Source organism: Orbicella faveolata, unplaced genomic scaffold (genome assembly GCF_042242905.1).
Source record: "Orbicella faveolata isolate gen_17 unplaced genomic scaffold, um_ofav_v1 contig_14, whole genome shotgun sequence".
In the NCBI taxonomy this organism is placed as follows: domain Eukaryota; kingdom Metazoa; phylum Cnidaria; class Anthozoa; order Scleractinia; family Merulinidae; genus Orbicella; species Orbicella faveolata.
In genome coordinates this window covers 21,463,027-21,480,488 of record NW_028301541.1, presented here as the reverse complement: position 1 = coordinate 21,480,488, position 17,462 = coordinate 21,463,027, and the positions used below count along the sequence as shown (strand labels likewise).

The window sequence follows — 17,462 nt, the reverse complement described above, 5'->3', positions numbered from 1 at the left end:
GTGGATTTCTATGACATCATCACGTTGTTATAAAAATATATTTTTTATAGCAAAAAACTTACTAGATATTTGCAAGCACAACGAAAGCTATATTATAAAAGGTCTCAAACAAGATAATAAACTTGAAGGGAACAACCTTCTTTTTCTGGTCAGCCCTTTAAATGGTTTATGTCTCAATCACACTTTGTTCCGCAAACTCAGTACCTATGTACAATTTTGCCTTTTGTTGGATCCTAAAACAATCCTTGCGTCCATTCGACTTTCCCAAGTCAAACTAAAAGATTACTACTGGCTTTTTATACCATGCCAGGCTCAGTTGAAAAACTTCAGGAAAAGCAATTAACGCAAAAAGTGCGTTGATTGGTGGCTCAGGCAATGTAACTGTAAAAAGACAAAGGTGTAGCGACCTTTTTTTACCAGAGAAAAGATTCAAACACCGAAACCTAAAAAAGAGGAGAAGACAGACTGGAAAAAAATAGAGAAGGATGTCTGGCAGGAAAAAGAAAGAAAATAAAAACAATAGCTAGAACGTGAACGAGAGAAACTCTCTTATCTGCATGTAGGAAGTAGGAAATTCTTTGGCTTAATTTTAGAGTTAGAACAGTGCAACATTTCGTTTCACAAGGGATATGATATCACTCAACACAAAACATAAAAAAATGTGTAAGGGTAGAGTTAATAGAGGAAGACGAACACAGACTTGAGAGAAAGAATGGAATCAACACACACTGATTTCCCGTAAACATAAAACCACATATTTATTGATTTTTTTGGCCGCTTTCTATAATATAACGAAACGTGACAAATGTCATATTTTTAACTTTGATTAAAATTGACATGCATGAAAAATTGCTCTTCTACTTAGCTATTTCTTTTTTTAAGTGAATTACATACACTGAATTATGTCTTGTCTACCACAGTAACATGCACCTAAATAACCCAAAAAGACCGTTAATTAAGTATGCATTGGAAAACTGACCTTTACATCAAACTTAGCGAAGGCTGAACTTTTAACGAACGAAAATGTTTCCGTGTGGATTAGCCACACCTTTTAACTGATTTGCTTGGCCTCTTCCACATGGATCATGGGTAGGGTAAGACGAGTAATATCGTGTGCTACCATCAAAGAAATAGTAGTAGCCGCTTGCTTGGAGGGCCGGTCCGTAGGACAGTGAACGGAACGATGTTGGCACCACTCCAGCACACTGATTAGAAACCTGTTTAACCAGTTTACAAGTGATTGACCCCGTCTTCTGTTCCACCAAGCTGCCAAAGCCATTCTTGCATGAGATCCAGTTGTTGATGTTGCTCTTGATCAGGAATTCTTTGCCAATGGTGCGCCACAAAGAAAAGTTCATGGCCTCGTAATGTGTCTCATTCAAAGGAACTGTTGTAGACAATTGAGTGTTAGCATAATAAGCTATCCAGCTTGGACGCGGCGTGACAGCGTTTGAGCTACTCGTGAAATATGAGTAAGCTGTAAAGGTGTAGCTCCAAACTAGTGTCCAGCCCCCACCGTCCGTCTGTTGGTCGCAGTAGGCCTGGAATGCGTTATCATGGGAACCACCATCTGGATCTATCCAATAGACGTCTGACACGAGTGATGGCGCTTTGTGTTTCAAGTCCTTGCAATTCAAGGCTGGGTTTGCTTTGCTTTGTCCTGTATATTCAAAGCCGAAAAGAAAAGAAAATCAAGAACTAAAGCCTTAAATTTACTTCTTAGGTTGCGTTCCTTTGGGGTGATCTGGATCAGGATCAGTGATCCTAGATTTGTCTGGATCATGGTGCATCAAAAGAACCGATGAATCCACTCTGGTCATGGATTCATCGGTTCCTTTGATACACCATGATCCAGACAGATCTAGGATCACTGATCCTGAACCAGATCACCTCAACGGAACCCACCCTTAATTTTACAGGATTTCCGTGGCAAACTGGATCTTTTACAAGCACTGTTGTCAACATACTGCAACATTCCCAAAACTGTTTTCCGCCCCCTCAAAATACGCAAAATACGTTTTCAACATACTGCTACTTTCCCAAAACTGTTTTCCGCCCCCTCAAAATACGCCTACGGCGAAAATAAGCCCTCCCGGTATATCGCCAAGATCTCAGACAGAGAAGCACTCAGAGATTAATGATTAAGGCTTCCTGCAGATGACCCAAGGAAAAAGCCGTACAATAATAACCTCATGGATTATTTAATCATAGCCTAACAGTATATATATTCTCCTTAGTAAAGAATATGAAACGATCATTTCAAGAGTAAGTTTCTCACATTGAAGATCACATACATGCCATGAAAAGAGTTTTATCAATGAATTACCTATTGTACTCAGTCGGTCACTCGATTCTGCGAGGTGATAAGATCCATTGATCAGTCGCTTGATAATTTCGTTCTTGCAGAGTAGTGCAAATTTGTAAATGTAAAGATTGCCTTTTTCATCGATGTCTAACACACACATTCTGTTCCTCTTCTGCTCCTGACCCCTGATGGTTTTAAAAGACAATACAGTATGATTTAATAATAGTTCCTCTTTCGGTTTCAAGGAATTTTGAGAGTATATACGACTGAAAGAAAGATACCCGACTGAAAAACCGAGTTTTATAGAAGAATGAAATTCCTTTAAAAACGTAAGACTTGGGAAGTCAGCAACTTAATACTACTACGACTGTTGTTATGATCGTAAAAGTGGCGGCTTTGGACTAAAATATAATATTAAGTATTTTTAAAACGTTTTACCTTTGGAAGTGACGTATTGGGTAGAGAATTAAAGGCTCAAGGTTCAAAATCACAAATGCATGTTTTCAGAAATACCAGTTGGACATTTTTAAGCCTAGCTCAAGAATTGAATTCGGGTCTACCGCAAACGTAGTCTATAGCGGAACCTTCATCCACTGTCGATATCGAAAGTTTTTGTTTCCAGAGGACGTTATGTATTTATTTGTTGGAGTTGTCAAGTAAAGCGGCTAAAATGAGAAAGATTCAAGAAAATCGCATTTTAAACGATTTAGATAATTATATAGTTATCTTATTTATCTTACCTTGGTGTTAAAGCACTGCTGGAGAGTAAAACCAAAGCGAAACTAACGTGGAAGAACATTTTGGAGGTGCGTTGAAGCAGTAAAACTTCAAGAAGTTCCGTTGATTGACTCAACACAAAAAGTCTCTGCTCAGTACAGATGATAAATCAAAAAAGGAAGAAAGTATGAAATTTAAGATACAAACTAAAACAAAACACAGAATAGCAAGTTAAAACGGAGGAAGCCAGACATGGCTTGTTCAATACTTACTGCTCCTCGTTCAAAACGTTATGGGCCTCTTGATGAAGAGCCGCTTAATCTTATGTGTGTCTTGGTTTGTTTAGTACTCGTCGATATTGCATTTATCCAATAGAATATCAGTTCTTTATTAATTATAATTAGTGTTAATGGGCATGGCACGTTTCGTTTTCTTAGCAAAGCACAATTGATTAAAATTGCTTTTAAGTTTGATTCGACCTGAATCAACGAAACTGACAAAGCAGAATTCTTAAAAAAATTGAAGAACAGTTTTTTTTTCGTAGAGACGAAATTTTCTAACAAATGCTTATTTTTTGCAGAATTGCGCAAAACATGAACGTTTGCTGAAGATCGATTTAGAGGGAAAAAATTAAGTGATCTTTGCCCCTCGTGGAAAACTGAGCTGTGATAACTTTGTCGAGAAATAAAATAAACTTTCAGAACTTTTTAATTTGACAGCTGTGAGAACATGACGCCTGCGCAAGTGCATAATCTAGATAAACCATGTGTAAATACTTTTAACGATGAGTTTAAATGTTTGTAAAGCTGACCTTCTGTATTTCTGAACTCCACCTCCCTGCCCCCCGAGATCTTTAGCCTACTTCCTCGTCTACTTTTGTCACACTCAGAGGAAATTTTATTCAAGTTCAAAGTGTTTTGTTCTTGAGAGGAAATTGCTTTTTATTTCTTTTCAATTTAAGGACACTATAGCCAAACTTGAATATATCTCTTTTACAAAACAAATTAGCAAAATATTGATATTTTTTAAAAGGAAATGTCATCTTTGAATTTCGCAGATGCTGTGCATGAATTCAGCTGTTGAATGCGAATCACTGCGTCTGCAACAAATGAATTTCGTTTTTTCAGAATTTTCGTTTTTCTGTAATTCCAGTAAATTTCAGTTAAGCGCAACTTTCAATTAGCTCTGTTTGCATCGCGTGTTTAGTCTTGTATAAACCAACTGAGGAAGGCTTTTTGTTGATAACGCTGAATATAGAAAGTATAGATCACCACTTCAATTATGTGTTTGAGTATTCTGGATAACAAGCGTGATGGCTTTTCGTATAAGTACAAATAGACTCTCTAAGTGGCACTTTGTCTTCTGTTTGTTGTTATCTTTCTATAATTTATTAAGAGTAAAGAGCTCAAATATAAGAACGAGTGGCGTGTTTCTTAGTTGATTTCAAAGCAAATTGCAACTTAATCCTTTGATTTTTCTGTTGAAAACCTTACTTTCAGTCTATACAGTCATATTGCATTCTGACTGAAATGATTGAAAGTTTTTTAATCTCCAGAATGTCTGAATTTTGTTTCCTTGACAGCCTATCACAAATAAATCAAATTTGATGAACAGCAATCCACAAAATCCTCCTTTGTTTTCTCATACAGTGACGCTCAATTGATTAAAATTGCTTCTAAGTTTGATTCCACCTGAATCAACAAAAGTGGCACAGCAGAATTCAGATCCATTAAATAGTGACGTTATAATTTTACTTTTTGAAACCCGTAATCGTAGAAGAGTTTTCTCCTTCGTAGACACGAAATCTTATAACACATGATTATTTTTTGAAGAATTGCGTAAAACATGAACGTTTGTTGAAAATCGATTTAGAGGGAGAAAAATTAAATGATCTTTCCCCCTCGTGGAAAACTGAGCTGTGATAATTTTGTCAATAAATCAAACAAACTTTCAGGACTTCTTAATTTGACAGCAATGAGAACACGACGCCTGTGCAAGTGTATACATCTAGATAAACCCTGTATAAATGTTTTTAACGATGAGTTTAAATGTTTGTAAATCTGACTTTGTGTATTTCTGAACTCCACCCGCCCCCGCCCCCCCCCCCCTCCCCCCTCGAGAAAAAAAGGGATTCTAAGCCTACTTCGTCGTATACTTTTCTCACACTCAGAGGAAATTTTGTTCAAGTTCAACGTGTTTTGTTCTTGGGAGGAAATTGCTTTTTATTTCTCTTCAATTTAAGGACACTATAGCCAAACTTTTAAAAATATGTCTCTTTTATCAAAACAAATTAGCAGAATATTGATATTTGTTGAAAGGAAATGTCACCTTTCAATTTCGCATATGCTGTGCATGAATTCAGCTGCTGAATGCGAATCACTGCGTCTGCAACACATGAATTTCGTTCTTCAGAATTCAAATAGTGCAGGTGATTTCCCCAGCTCTGGAATACTATGATTCCAGTAAATTTCAGTTAAGCGCGTGTTTAGTCTTGTATGAACCAACTGAGGAAGGACACTTAAGTCAAACTTAACTATATCTCTTTTATCACAACAAATTTACAAAATATTGATATTATTTGTTGAAAGGAAATGTCGTCTTTCAATTTCGCACATGCTGTGCGTGAATTCAGCTGCTGAATGCGAATCAGCACGTCTGAAGCAATTAAATTTAATTATTCCGAATTTACCAAATTTCCCTGCTCTGGAATACTATAATTCTAGCAAAATTTCAGTTAAGTTATTACGTTAAGAATTGCGTTATTCAGAATTCAAATAGTGCAGGTGCTTTACCTCAGCTTTGGAATAGCATAATTTTAGTAAATTTCAGTTAAGCGCGACTTTCAACTAGCTTTGTTTGCATCGCGTGTTTAGTCTTCTGTGAACCAACTGAGAAAGGCTTTTTGTTGATAACACTGAATATAGAAAGTATAGATCACCACTTAGTTATGTGTTTGAGTATTCTGGATAACAAGCATGATGGCTTTTCGTATCAGTACAAATAGACTCTCTAAGTGGCACTTTGTCTTCTGTTTGCTATTATCTTTCTTGAATTTGTTAGAAGCAAAGAGCTGAGTCCTATATTACCTAATTCTCAGTCAACAATGATGACTGTTTCTACTAGGCTCTTACTGCGCATGCCTGGTGTGATCCATCAAAAATGTGGCTGGTACCAGTGAGTCTGTTTACCACACTCACGTAAATCAGTACATTCAAAATGGTCCTTTATTTCTGTTCTCTTTCGCCTTCCTTGATTGAATTTGTTAAAATAGAACAAACATAAAACAAAGATTCAGATGACGATGATGACGGTTAAAGTTTTGTTATTTGCAGTTAGTACAACCATGACAATTTCTGTAAGGTTTTCGCACCCCAGTCCCCTTGACACACCAACGTAAATAGACCCCAAATTATCACTCTAGTATCTTGTCTTCAGTTTTTGTTACTGCCTTCTGAATGAATCAAGTAATTATCTTAAAACAGAATTAGGTTTTGTATTCATATTACTCTGTTAATTTTAATTTTTGTTCAGTTGAACGATAATGATATAAGCGAGCAATATGCATTGTGGTCTTGTAAGTGTGACATAAAGTCGTTAAACTAGGGCCGAGTACGTACTAATTAAGCTCAAACATAAGAACCAATGGCGAGTTTTCAGTTGATTTCAAAGCAAATTGCAACTTAATCCTTTGATTTTTCTGTTGAAAACAACACCCTTACTGTTAGTCTACAATCATGTTAGTTTCTGAGTAAAAAATTGAAAGTTTTTCAATCACCAGCTTATTACAAAAAAAAAATCCTATTTGATGAACTTTAATCCGCTTCCATCCTCGTAAATCCTTCACTTCTGCACAAACATTTCACTTTTCGATAGCCTAGGATGAGTATAATGTTCAACTCAGCTGTATCAGAAGAACAACTTGAGGTGTTGGCTGTCGGTCTAAAACGTGAAACGTACATTTCCATGTTTATTTGTTTTCAGCAGTTTCTTTACGATTTCAGTACCACATAAAATAAAAGGATATGTGACTGAAAATCAGTTAAACATTCAATTGATCGAAACCAATATAATTTTCAGTTGCCTTTATGGAATCTAATAAAAGCGAGCGTCCTTCTAGTGCAAGGGAGTGGCTGTTAGCGTTGAGAAACGGTCCGTTGCTGTACAGATTGAAGGATTTTTGCACCACAACAGCACACTGTTTAGAAACCTGTTTAACAAGTTTACAAGTGATTGACATTTACTGGATGTGAGCTGACGTGTGATTGAGTTACCATTCCACAGGTCAGTTTAACTGGAGAAAGCGTCGCTATTACTGCATCCCAGTTTCTGTGTTACCTGGCTGTTAGGAAACTGCTGGAGGTGAAAAACAAAGTCAAAACAACGTGGTGAAGCATTTTATGCGCAGCCGTATGCTAGGATATAAATAATTTTCCAATCGACACATTGTCCTCGGCGAAGCCCATTTAGCTGCGTAAACTCACTCCTTCGGGCCGGGGAGAGGTTTTCCAAACCATTCATTTTCTCTTCAATATATCAAACCGCTGAGTGAGGACACTCTCTGTGTCCCTTAGGAGTCATAGTCGTTATATGGTAGTTTTGTCCTGTGCGAGAGAAACTGGTGGAAGTAGAGGTTATTTTCGCGCTCCAAAAGTTCTTCCGGAACCTGAATTATAATACTGTTTGATGTTTCAGATTTTTCTTGAACATGCCAAGAGCGACGTAGACATCAGAGGACACAGCTCGCGAACCGCCCTTCACATCGCTGCCGATATGGACAAAGTACCCATCTGTAAATTGCTGGTTAGTAATTAACTGATTCAATAGGCAGTAGATCAAAAGGTCCTTACTGGAACCAGAATCGTCGCCTTGTGTTCTGAGATGGACACTCACAGTGGCGGATCCAGACGTTCAACTAAGGTGGGGGCCCGGTTTTGTTTTTCTCGCCCTGTCGGCTTTTCTTCCGTCTGTGATTTCTTCTATTTTACCCAAAATAAGGGAGCGGGCCCCCCGGGCCTCTCCCCTAGATCCGCCACTGACTCAGAGAGTATCTTTCTTCGCCCAATTAATTGTAATAGTTAATTGAAGTTAAAGTTCAAATTCCCAGTCCTTGATAGCATGCTCCAACCTCTTCTCCATGTTAGCCCTATCTCGTAAAATACTTCACGATTTCTTTTCCCTACCTCCAACTCTTGCCAGACAACTCGCGAGTCTTGAACAAATTAAATCTCGGAGGATGAGCCTCGCCCCAATAAAAAACTCCCAATAATTAACATACTCACCTAAAAACTAATAGTTTGTGAAATAAACGTTTGGAGTGTCCTTCAGTATCATTTCGGAATAGATATATTGATTCAACTGGGGCCTTGAGCTACTTTTTTTCCCCAAGCTTTCGCCGTTCTACGGTATCATCAGGGAATGAAAGATATAAAAGTGGTGTAGGTGACGCGAGTGATTAGAATATATTAAGGACAATGAGTGTAAATATGGTGATGGAAATATATCAGTGATAATATGGACAATCCCCAATACGTATAAGTGATAAAACAGTTCAAAGTAAAGCAGTTCAAAATGAAATAAAAGTTCTCTGAGTTCGACACATTTTTCACGGGAAAAATACAATAACATGAAATATACAATAACATGAACAATTGCCAATGAGTACAAGTGATAAAGCATATTATCGTAAATTCCATCACCATATTTAGACTCATTGCTCTTATTATATATTCTAATCATTCGCGTCACCTAAGTAGCCCAAGGCCTGAATTGAAGCAATAAATCTAGTCTGTGAAATGTTTTCGTGAAATCTAGTCAGAATACTTTGTATGAATGAGAGGTGCGGTGACTTAACGATAACCTTGCAATACTAAAGACCAAGTGGTCTCGTCCAAAATATAGGCTGGGGTCACTGTGTTGTGCGTGTTCTTGGGCAAGACACTTAACTCTAAGAATACCTTTCTGTATCCTGATGTAGAAACGGCTTCGGTCCCACTAGCTAGTATAAATTCAACTCCGGCAACAACAATATTCCCAAGTTAGTAGACACTGTATGGGCGAGTGAAACTTAACCAGTCTACTTTGGATGCGTAATCTCGTTCTAGATTGAGCATGGCGCCTCTCCGGACTGCCGTGACGACGACAACATGACTCCTCTGCACGAGCTGTTGAAAAGGGAGCCAAGAATGCTGTTGAATTTTTCTTTGAAGATGGTCAGCATCATCTAGTGTGATTTTGAATTATTTCATAACTGACGGATTGACTGACCGACCGACTGACTGACTGACCGACCGATTGGCTGACTGACCGACTGACTGACTGATTGGCTGGCTGGCTGACTGACTGACTGACTGACTGACGGACTGACGGACTGACTGACTAACTAGTTGACTAACTGAATGACTGACGGACGGACGGACTGACTGACTGAATGACTGTCTGCCTGACTGAACAAGTGATTGACTGAAAGAACGACCGACCGACTGAGTGACGTATACTATATGGATATGTGTTGCTAAATGTGACTGGGTTATGAGTTGGGGTTGAGTCCTTCGAGAGTTCTTCACTTCGGGTTGTTGATGGGTATACTATTTAACTCTTGAGGCCGACATAATTGTTTTATCTGAGGCGGGGTAGGAATTCTTAGACTCCATTGAAGGACTCCAACCCAAGCCGTAAGAGCTTTTTCCTCGTTCTATCCACTTACTATGGGCATTTTATTATCTTTCACAAAATTTACAGTAGGTTAAAATCGAATAAAACACAAAATCACCCCAAATGAGTTGGTCTGCGAGGCCTCGAGATAAGCATTTATCCACCCGGCTCTTCGACTCAGTAAAGAAACGCGTAATAACACTGCATTGTTTTTGCTGGCAGTTAAATCAAAACACAGGCTATTGGAGGACATACTTTTTAACGTGGATTCCGAGGGAAGCTCTCTGCTTCACTTGGCAGTCGAAAGTGGAAACTCTGAGGTAACCAATCTTCTTATGACAATTCTAAGTGTGAGGCCAAAACTTAATAATTGAATCGTTTTGCTTTAGGTGGTACAACTTTGTATGGACAATGGAGCCATTCTTCGACAGCCAAAGGTAACCAGTATTAATGACAAAATAAATTTATTTTAAATTTATATTCAAAATAGATTATTGGTCTATCACAACTTTATCGATGTATAAATGTCACTGACAGACTTAACTACCGACCGATCGATCGATCGATCGACTGACTGACCGACTGACTGATTGACTGACTGACCGACTGAGTGATTGACTGACTGACCGACTGACTGATTGACTGACTCACCGACTGACTGACTGACTGACTGAACGACTGACTGATTGACCGACCGATTGACTCACTGATTGACCGACTGACTGACTGACTGACTAGCTGGCTGATTCATCCATTCATTCTTTGATTCATCCATCCATCCATTCATTCCATCCATTCATTCTTTTCTGTATTTTCCTTATTTTTAATTTCTTTGGATTGATTTAGGGAAGTCAAGGAATTACTGCATTCCACGTGGCGTGCGCTCAAGGATCTCTGGAGATTGTTCAGCTCTTTGTTTCTAAAGATCCCTCCATTTGTCAAATAACATTGATTGACAGCCAAGGCTTAACTCCCCTGCACATGGCTGCGCTCAACAATCACTCAGTCGTTGTACAGTTTCTTTTAAAACAGGTAATAATATATATATATTATTATACATATATATATGTATAAGTAATCATACGGTTTTTCTCTTTCAATAGCCCTTTTCACGGTTAATTTTTCTCATTTGCATTACAATGTAATCCAACGTGGATGCGAGGCAATTTCGGGATAAAACTACAAAATAGCCCGAAATTGCCTCTCATCCATGCTAGATTTTATTGTAATGCAAATAAGCAAAGGTAACCGTGAAAAGGGCTATTTGGAATTCATTTGCACGAGTGAGTTTTTCAAAAAGCTGAAATTGCACGAGCCGCTTATCAATAACATAAACATGAAAAAATTCGCGTGGAAGAAATGCTGGAAGATCTCTCTTTCTCATTTTCTTTCTTTCTCATTCGTGAAAACTTTTTTCAAAGTTCCCGCACAAAATTTTCGTCATCATTTTACGTGATATCATTGGCTTAGAAAATTCCCTATAGTCTTTCAGCCAATCATAATCCAGAATTACGATGTGTAATTTACACTGATGTTACACTTTTTGCACTTGTGTTACACTTGAACTTAACTGCTCTCAGCCAATCAGAATCGAGTAATTTTTTTCACGTATATTATTAGGTGTGTTAAAAGTTGGCATTTGTCGACTTTCTAAAACTACGTCAACTCTACAGCGGTTTCTCTTTTGTATACGTTCTGCGCATTCACACTAGATTTTACGTGATCTTTAATGTATCAATACGCCTTTCTCGTACGGTGTACATCTTACGGTTTAAACTGAACAAGCTCCATCAAGAAAGCTTAAAATCTATGTTCCCCATTCTGCGTTGCGCAGAACGAGTGTCCACAAATTAAAGGAGGCAACGACCTTGATTTAACTGTTTTTCTGTTCAGGGTGCTTCAGTAGACCCTCGTGACAAACTCCGCCGCACCCCTCTCTTCTTAGCAACCGCCGAGGGCGCAACAGAGTCTGTTAAAGCATTAATTGACGGTGGTGCTGACGTCACGATCAAAGACGTGGACATGCAATCTTGTGTAAGAGTGGCCGTGGAACATACAGATACAATGGAGGTATTACTGCAGGTACGAAATACATCGCTGATTTTATTTAGCCGCTGCAGTTTATGAGGTTCCAATGGCTTCGACAATGTAGACCCTGTTAAAATATTTTGACACCACTGGGATATCTGAAAATGCCGCACTCTACTCGACTGAGTCGTGCCCAGTCGCCTCGTGGAGTACTTTGCGAAGCCCTGGGTATGATAAAAGAGAGCCTCCTCAACCATCACAATATATGGCTCTCTTTTCTAGTGAGAGAAGACTAGGAACCAGTCAAATACTGGTCCCAAGAGCCTCTCGAAGCTAATTTTCCTATATGGACGATTTTAAGTAAATATTCGATGAAGTATTATGTAAAGTTACCAAGCATTTATTTCTACTTAGAAACGCGCCGCTTTCCGATTGATAACTGAAAAGGATATCACAGGATTTGCCCCAGTTCACTACGCTGCCAAATATGGTCATCTCCAGGTAAGAGGAAAATGTCACTTACAACTTGAGTTAAAAGAGTGCAAGGGAGACTGTGCACCAGCTTTGTGCCTAGACTATCTACAATCTGCAAAGGACTTTAAGAAAGTGTAACAATCTTTCAACCATTCCTGCTCTTTTTGGTTTGTTTTGTTTGTTGTTTGTTGTTTGTTTTGTTTTGTATTGTTGTTTGTTTTGTTTTTCTAGTCAGGATTCCGTTAACGCTTTCTTCGATTCCCTATACTATTTCACACCAATTTCATGGCCTAAAAGACCCTTTATTTCTGCAGTAAAATACTCGTAGGTTATGAGTATAACCATTTTGCATAAAGTCAGTACACATTTTAGCGTATTTGTTACACCAACAGAATATCTTATTGTTTATGGAGCGAAATAGAGCGGCCACAACAGTGATGTCATATGGTCTGGATACTGCGCTTCACGGCGCTGCCAGGTACCAAAAATATATTAAAGAAGCTCAGTCACGGTATTTTGAGTTACTCTGGCCGCGTACAAAACTTACTTTTAAATTGAAGAAAAACGGAAAATAGTAGTTTACTAAGATAATATAAAGGAAGAAGAATGGTTAAAGATGGACAAGATTAACCCAGATTACAAACCACCAACTTGAAAATTTTAGGTTAAACTTTTCAAGATGCGCGAACCTTGAAGTAAATTCATCCAAGTCTTGTCAGACTGCACATATGCTAGTTGCCTCAGTTCATTCCACGTGGGAACATATTGCGGGAACTAGGAGAAACGAGTAAAAAATTACAATATCGCGTTTCAGTTTTTGAAGGAAATGGGGCGAGAATTAGGGGTAAAAGGTTGTAGAGAGAAGAGGTTTAGCGCGCTAAAACTCACAAACAATCAAAAGAAACAAATTCAAGTTTTAAATAATACATTTGCTTTACCTTTTAGATATGGCCGGCATGAAATAGTTGAAGCGTTGCTGTCTGGTCGGAATATTCGTTCCATAAACCTGAAAAACAGTCAAGGAAAGACAGCTCTACACTTCGCATGCGTGGAAGGACATGACCGAGTTGTTGAACTTTTGCTTAATCTTGGTGCAACTGTGGAAAAGTAGGCTGAGAGATTATATACTAAGAATAAAAATTTATCAGACATATTTTACAGCGGTTTCCTATTGAGTGTCGTAAAACCAAACCCAAAGTTATCACTCTGGCCAATCACAAAGGACGCTGAAAATTAAGTAAACCAATCAAAACCCGAAGTAATTACGTGTAGATGACGCAAAGCGCGGGAACACGTGGGCGAACGAGTAACGATTGGTTTTGGTTTTACTTAAAAGTGAAATAAAGTGGCGCGAGTTTTGTTTTCAAAATGTTTCTCGAGAGTCCTCAAATTTTTTTTAAGCCAATGATGCAAAAGCAATTAGTTTTCGACTCTCAAGCGAAAACTGCTCTCAGTTGTACATCAGTTGGTCTTTTTATTCAAACTTCATAACAGGACGATGTGGTGTAAACGTCGGTGCTTTGAAATTTGGAGTTTTAACTGTTTTGTAAACCTTGAGATTGGTGTCAGGATGACGCCGAAACGTCGGCTATTTACTCTAATGTTCGCTTGTTTATGTTTGTAAAACTGATATTAGTTAGATTTTTGCCGCAAAAGCGGGAAAAACATAATGCTCTAATCGGCTTGTTGGTTTCGTGAAAGGTCAAGACTGAAAAAGTAACAGAAAAGATAAAAATAACTTTTAGTTACAGTAATAAGAGAACACAAATCAAAATGGGAAAGAATTCCCCCAATAAAGATCTGAGTTTCGTAATTTTGTTTAATTTAATTATAAATGCGCAATATTAAAATTTTTGATTAAAGTTAAAAAGGCTGAAGGGACGTTTTCAGTCCAGAATGAATGGGGTGAGTATATATTTTGTGTCAAATGTTTTGTATTTCCTTATGGCATATTCTCAGAGATCACAACGACAGGACAGCACTACATATCGCTGCCATAAGGGGATCCAAGCAATGTGGACAGTACATTCTACAGCGCCACCCTAAATGTATTAACCTCTTTGATAAAAATCAGGTAAGAAAACCTAAAAATGTTATGTTTGAGTGCCGCAGTCGTCATATTGAATCATGAAATTTCCAAGAAATAATTTAAGAAGTCCCGTCCGAAAAATTTTCCAGAACTCATTTTTCGCTGACCGACCATTAACCGACTCGAATCAAACCCCAGGTACCCCTTCCAAACTCCCTCTTTGCTAATGTAATATAATTTATTTTGGAATAATTACGCGTGGAACTCCTTACGGATGAGGTGCTTTTTGATTTGGTTTTAAGAGATTAATTATCTTTCTCCTCTCGCCCAGAACACCGCTTTACACTTGGCCGCCATTCATGATTCCCCAGAAGTTGTCTCGTGCTTGCTGTCTTACCCGGAACAAGAGATCCTTCTGAACAAAAAGAATCATAATGTTCTGGACGCCGCATTGAACGCTGACAGGAAAAATGTGTCACTTGCTATAGCGAGTCACGACAGGTTAGTTAAGAATGTTAGCAGCAAAGAAAGAAAAAATACAAACAAACAAACAAACAAAGAGGCAAATGCCTCCAACTATTCCCTCGCTAAAGTTCAAGCTTGTAGACTAGTTCCAGCTTTGCGCACGTGGCATTTGCGCGTGCGTTGCATGTGATCAAAATACGTCTAATACGATCATGTTCTTTTGAACTGTGAATGTAGTATGGAGGTGCAAGTATTCGGCCGTCGTCATTTTAATGTGATCTTTTTTTGCGGCTCAACTTTATATAGATAAGGGCATAAACAAAATATCGAGAATTGAAATATTAATTTCGGTTTAGGGCAGGGTAGGCTTCAAAATTTTCGACAGTACAACTGTCTGCTTATTTTCTATTTTATTTTTTATTTTATTTTTTCCATTTTCTATTTTAAATTCTTGCGTTTACTGTAGTTAATAGATTATAAAAGGGTGGCATATTAACTCTTGATATATCAAAATATATTTAAGCATCTCTTCTTGCTTTTCATAGATGGCGCGAAGTGCTAACGTCATCAGCTCCAGGAGACATCGTAACGATGCAACATCTTGTGATAAAAAAGCCAGAAATTGCTATAGTAAGGCAAAATATACTCTAGCGTAGTAATGACTTGGGGTTTGTTTGAAACCTTATAATACATATTAGGATTTTCTCAGATTTTCGGTATAAACAAGTTATGACTATGTATGCCTTTTTTGTTCGCCTTTCTAGCGGTTTATGGATCAGTGTATTGCAAAGGAAGGAAACCCCGACAGTGAAGATTTCAAAGTGAGTTTTGTTATATTTTTTGATATTTCGCATTAAGATGATTTATAGCGCAGAAATTGTCATTTTATTTACGTGAAGATGGCTCTAATATAGAATCAGAACAGTGTCATGTTACATGTAGGCATGTTTGTTGCAGTAATATTCTGTACAGTGGGATTTTCTATTCTGACTCGGTTGTTCCTCCCGCTGAATGTGGTAGAGCCGTGGACATATAAAGCGAGGATATCGCGGTTCCAATACCAGCTTGAATCAATGAATTTTTCACTAGTCGGGATTCCCAGTGTAGAATTATCATCTATATTTTTGTAAAGAGATTTCTCCTAGCAGTTTATCTTCCGAAAGGAATGTACGCATGCAGCCCAGACATTTCAGTAATTGCATTATAATTGTTGGTGTTACCAGGTAACATATGATTTCACGATGATTCAAGGAGCAGAGCCTGGGCAAGATCCTTTGGCAGTACTGAAGGTACGAGAGCTTAGGTTGGTTTTTTCCCCCTATTAGACAAGATTTTGTCCTTGCAATTAATTTTTTCTATCTGCTTTTTATCGCAGACCATGTTAAAGCATCGTCGCATCAACTGTTTGAGCCACCCTGTTTGCTATAACGTTATGAGTATAAAATGGTAAAGACAGTATCGATTTAATTTTAGTTTATCCTTAATATATACTTCTTAGAAAACCTTTGCGTACGAGCGAGCTTTTTTTCACCACCACCCTCTTCATCGAGTTTTTGTTCTCGCCCCACTTTTCGCGCGGCCAGAGGGGCATAGTATGTGACAATTAGATCATAAGCTCGAGATTTCCATCACGCAAAGAAATTGAGAACGAAAAATCGAATTGTTTTAATATAAATCTACTAGTCGTGTAAAACTTTATTCAAATCCTCTTTACAAACACTTCGAAAACGCAAATCAGTAGCCGCCATTTTGTTAACAACCGCACACTTCAAGGCTACTCATTTTTTAGCACAGAACAGATAGTGAGTAGCGTAGCCAATAAGAGAATGGCATTCGCGATAGAACGCTAGTAGATTTATAGTAAATGTTAATATTGTAAAGTCAACGTGATCTTCATTCAGTTGCCAAAACTAGCTCGTTTTAATTCGTTTTTAATCGTTCCTCCAAGATTCAAGTAAGATTTTCGAAATTTTCGTGAAAGAGGTTGCTAAGTGCCAGCACGAACCCTTGTACCCTCAAACTCATGGGACAACGTTCGGTGTAATACCAAGTACTCGTGTCACACTTCGATTGGTCGATAGCAATCGGAAAGTCTGACGAAGATTTACCGAAAACTTAATTTTTTTCTCTCGCCTGTACTTAATCAAAAGAGTTGTTAAACGAGAAAAATAGAATGTTTGGTGATAAGTTTCTCTCTTTCTTAGTCAAGTTGTTTTCAAATTGTTTCCCGTCCAGGCAGACGTTTGGATGGAAATCTTTGGTTATCAACATGCTTCTGTATCTTCTGTTCGTTCTTCCGCTGACCGCTCTTGCTCTTTCCACGCCAAGCTTGAATGTGGCTTGAATGAAACCATGCCAAGAAAGGTAACCAGTTTTGGCAGGTTTTTTTTTTTTTTTTTATTATTATTATTATTTTTTTTTTAATTTTTTTTTTATTTACCAATGACATACGTTATTTACATTAAAGTTACTTACAGAAGAATAAAATATCTACAATTAACTTACAATCAAAAATAAATATATAATTAGCTTACGATAACAACTCTACAATATACAATGATGAGGAACACACTTATATATTAACTAACAGTACCGAGATTATTTACTAATAGATTATTCACATGAAATATACAAACGCGATTACATTGCTCACAAAAATTAATACTAACAATACTACAAAGCTTGAAAATTAAGAGATACAACAGAAGATAGAATATTTTAATTAGCTTTGTGCTTTTAACAATGCAAAAAAAAAAAAAAAAAAAAAAACAGTTACAGTTGTCATGCTGTTCA

At 37.7% G+C, this 17,462-nt stretch overlaps 2 protein-coding genes across 3 annotated transcripts; one reads left to right on the top strand and one right to left on the bottom strand.

Moving 5' to 3' along the window:
- Positions 1-732: 732 nt before the first annotated feature.
- On the bottom strand, positions 733-3,385 carry LOC149114500 (uncharacterized). Of its 2 annotated transcripts, none has more exons than XM_089287068.1 (4): positions 3,295-3,385; positions 3,046-3,170; positions 2,327-2,490; positions 733-1,660 (listed from the first exon to the last, which is right to left on the bottom strand). In XM_089287068.1, exons 2-4 carry the CDS (start codon positions 3,102-3,104, stop codon positions 1,011-1,013), a joined length of 873 nt encoding a protein of 290 aa, XP_089143194.1. In that variant the 5' UTR covers positions 3,105-3,170; positions 3,295-3,385; the 3' UTR covers positions 733-1,010. The 2 variants fall into 2 exon arrangements, with proteins under 2 accessions (XP_089143194.1, XP_089143195.1); XM_089287069.1 differs by having other exon boundaries at positions 3,046-3,192; positions 3,295-3,353.
- Positions 3,386-6,581: 3,196 nt separating this feature from the next.
- On the top strand, positions 6,582-17,013 carry LOC110062162 (transient receptor potential cation channel subfamily A member 1-like). Its single transcript, XM_089286076.1, has 17 exons — positions 6,582-6,596; positions 7,304-7,381; positions 7,715-7,822; positions 9,124-9,231; positions 10,063-10,110; positions 10,520-10,705; positions 11,567-11,755; positions 12,116-12,202; positions 12,568-12,653; positions 13,121-13,282; positions 14,135-14,249; positions 14,536-14,705; positions 15,215-15,299; positions 15,434-15,490; positions 15,893-15,958; positions 16,045-16,115; positions 16,905-17,013. Exons 1-17 carry the CDS (start codon positions 6,582-6,584, stop codon positions 17,011-17,013), a joined length of 1,740 nt encoding a protein of 579 aa, XP_089142202.1.
- The last annotated feature ends 449 nt before the right edge of the window (positions 17,014-17,462 follow it).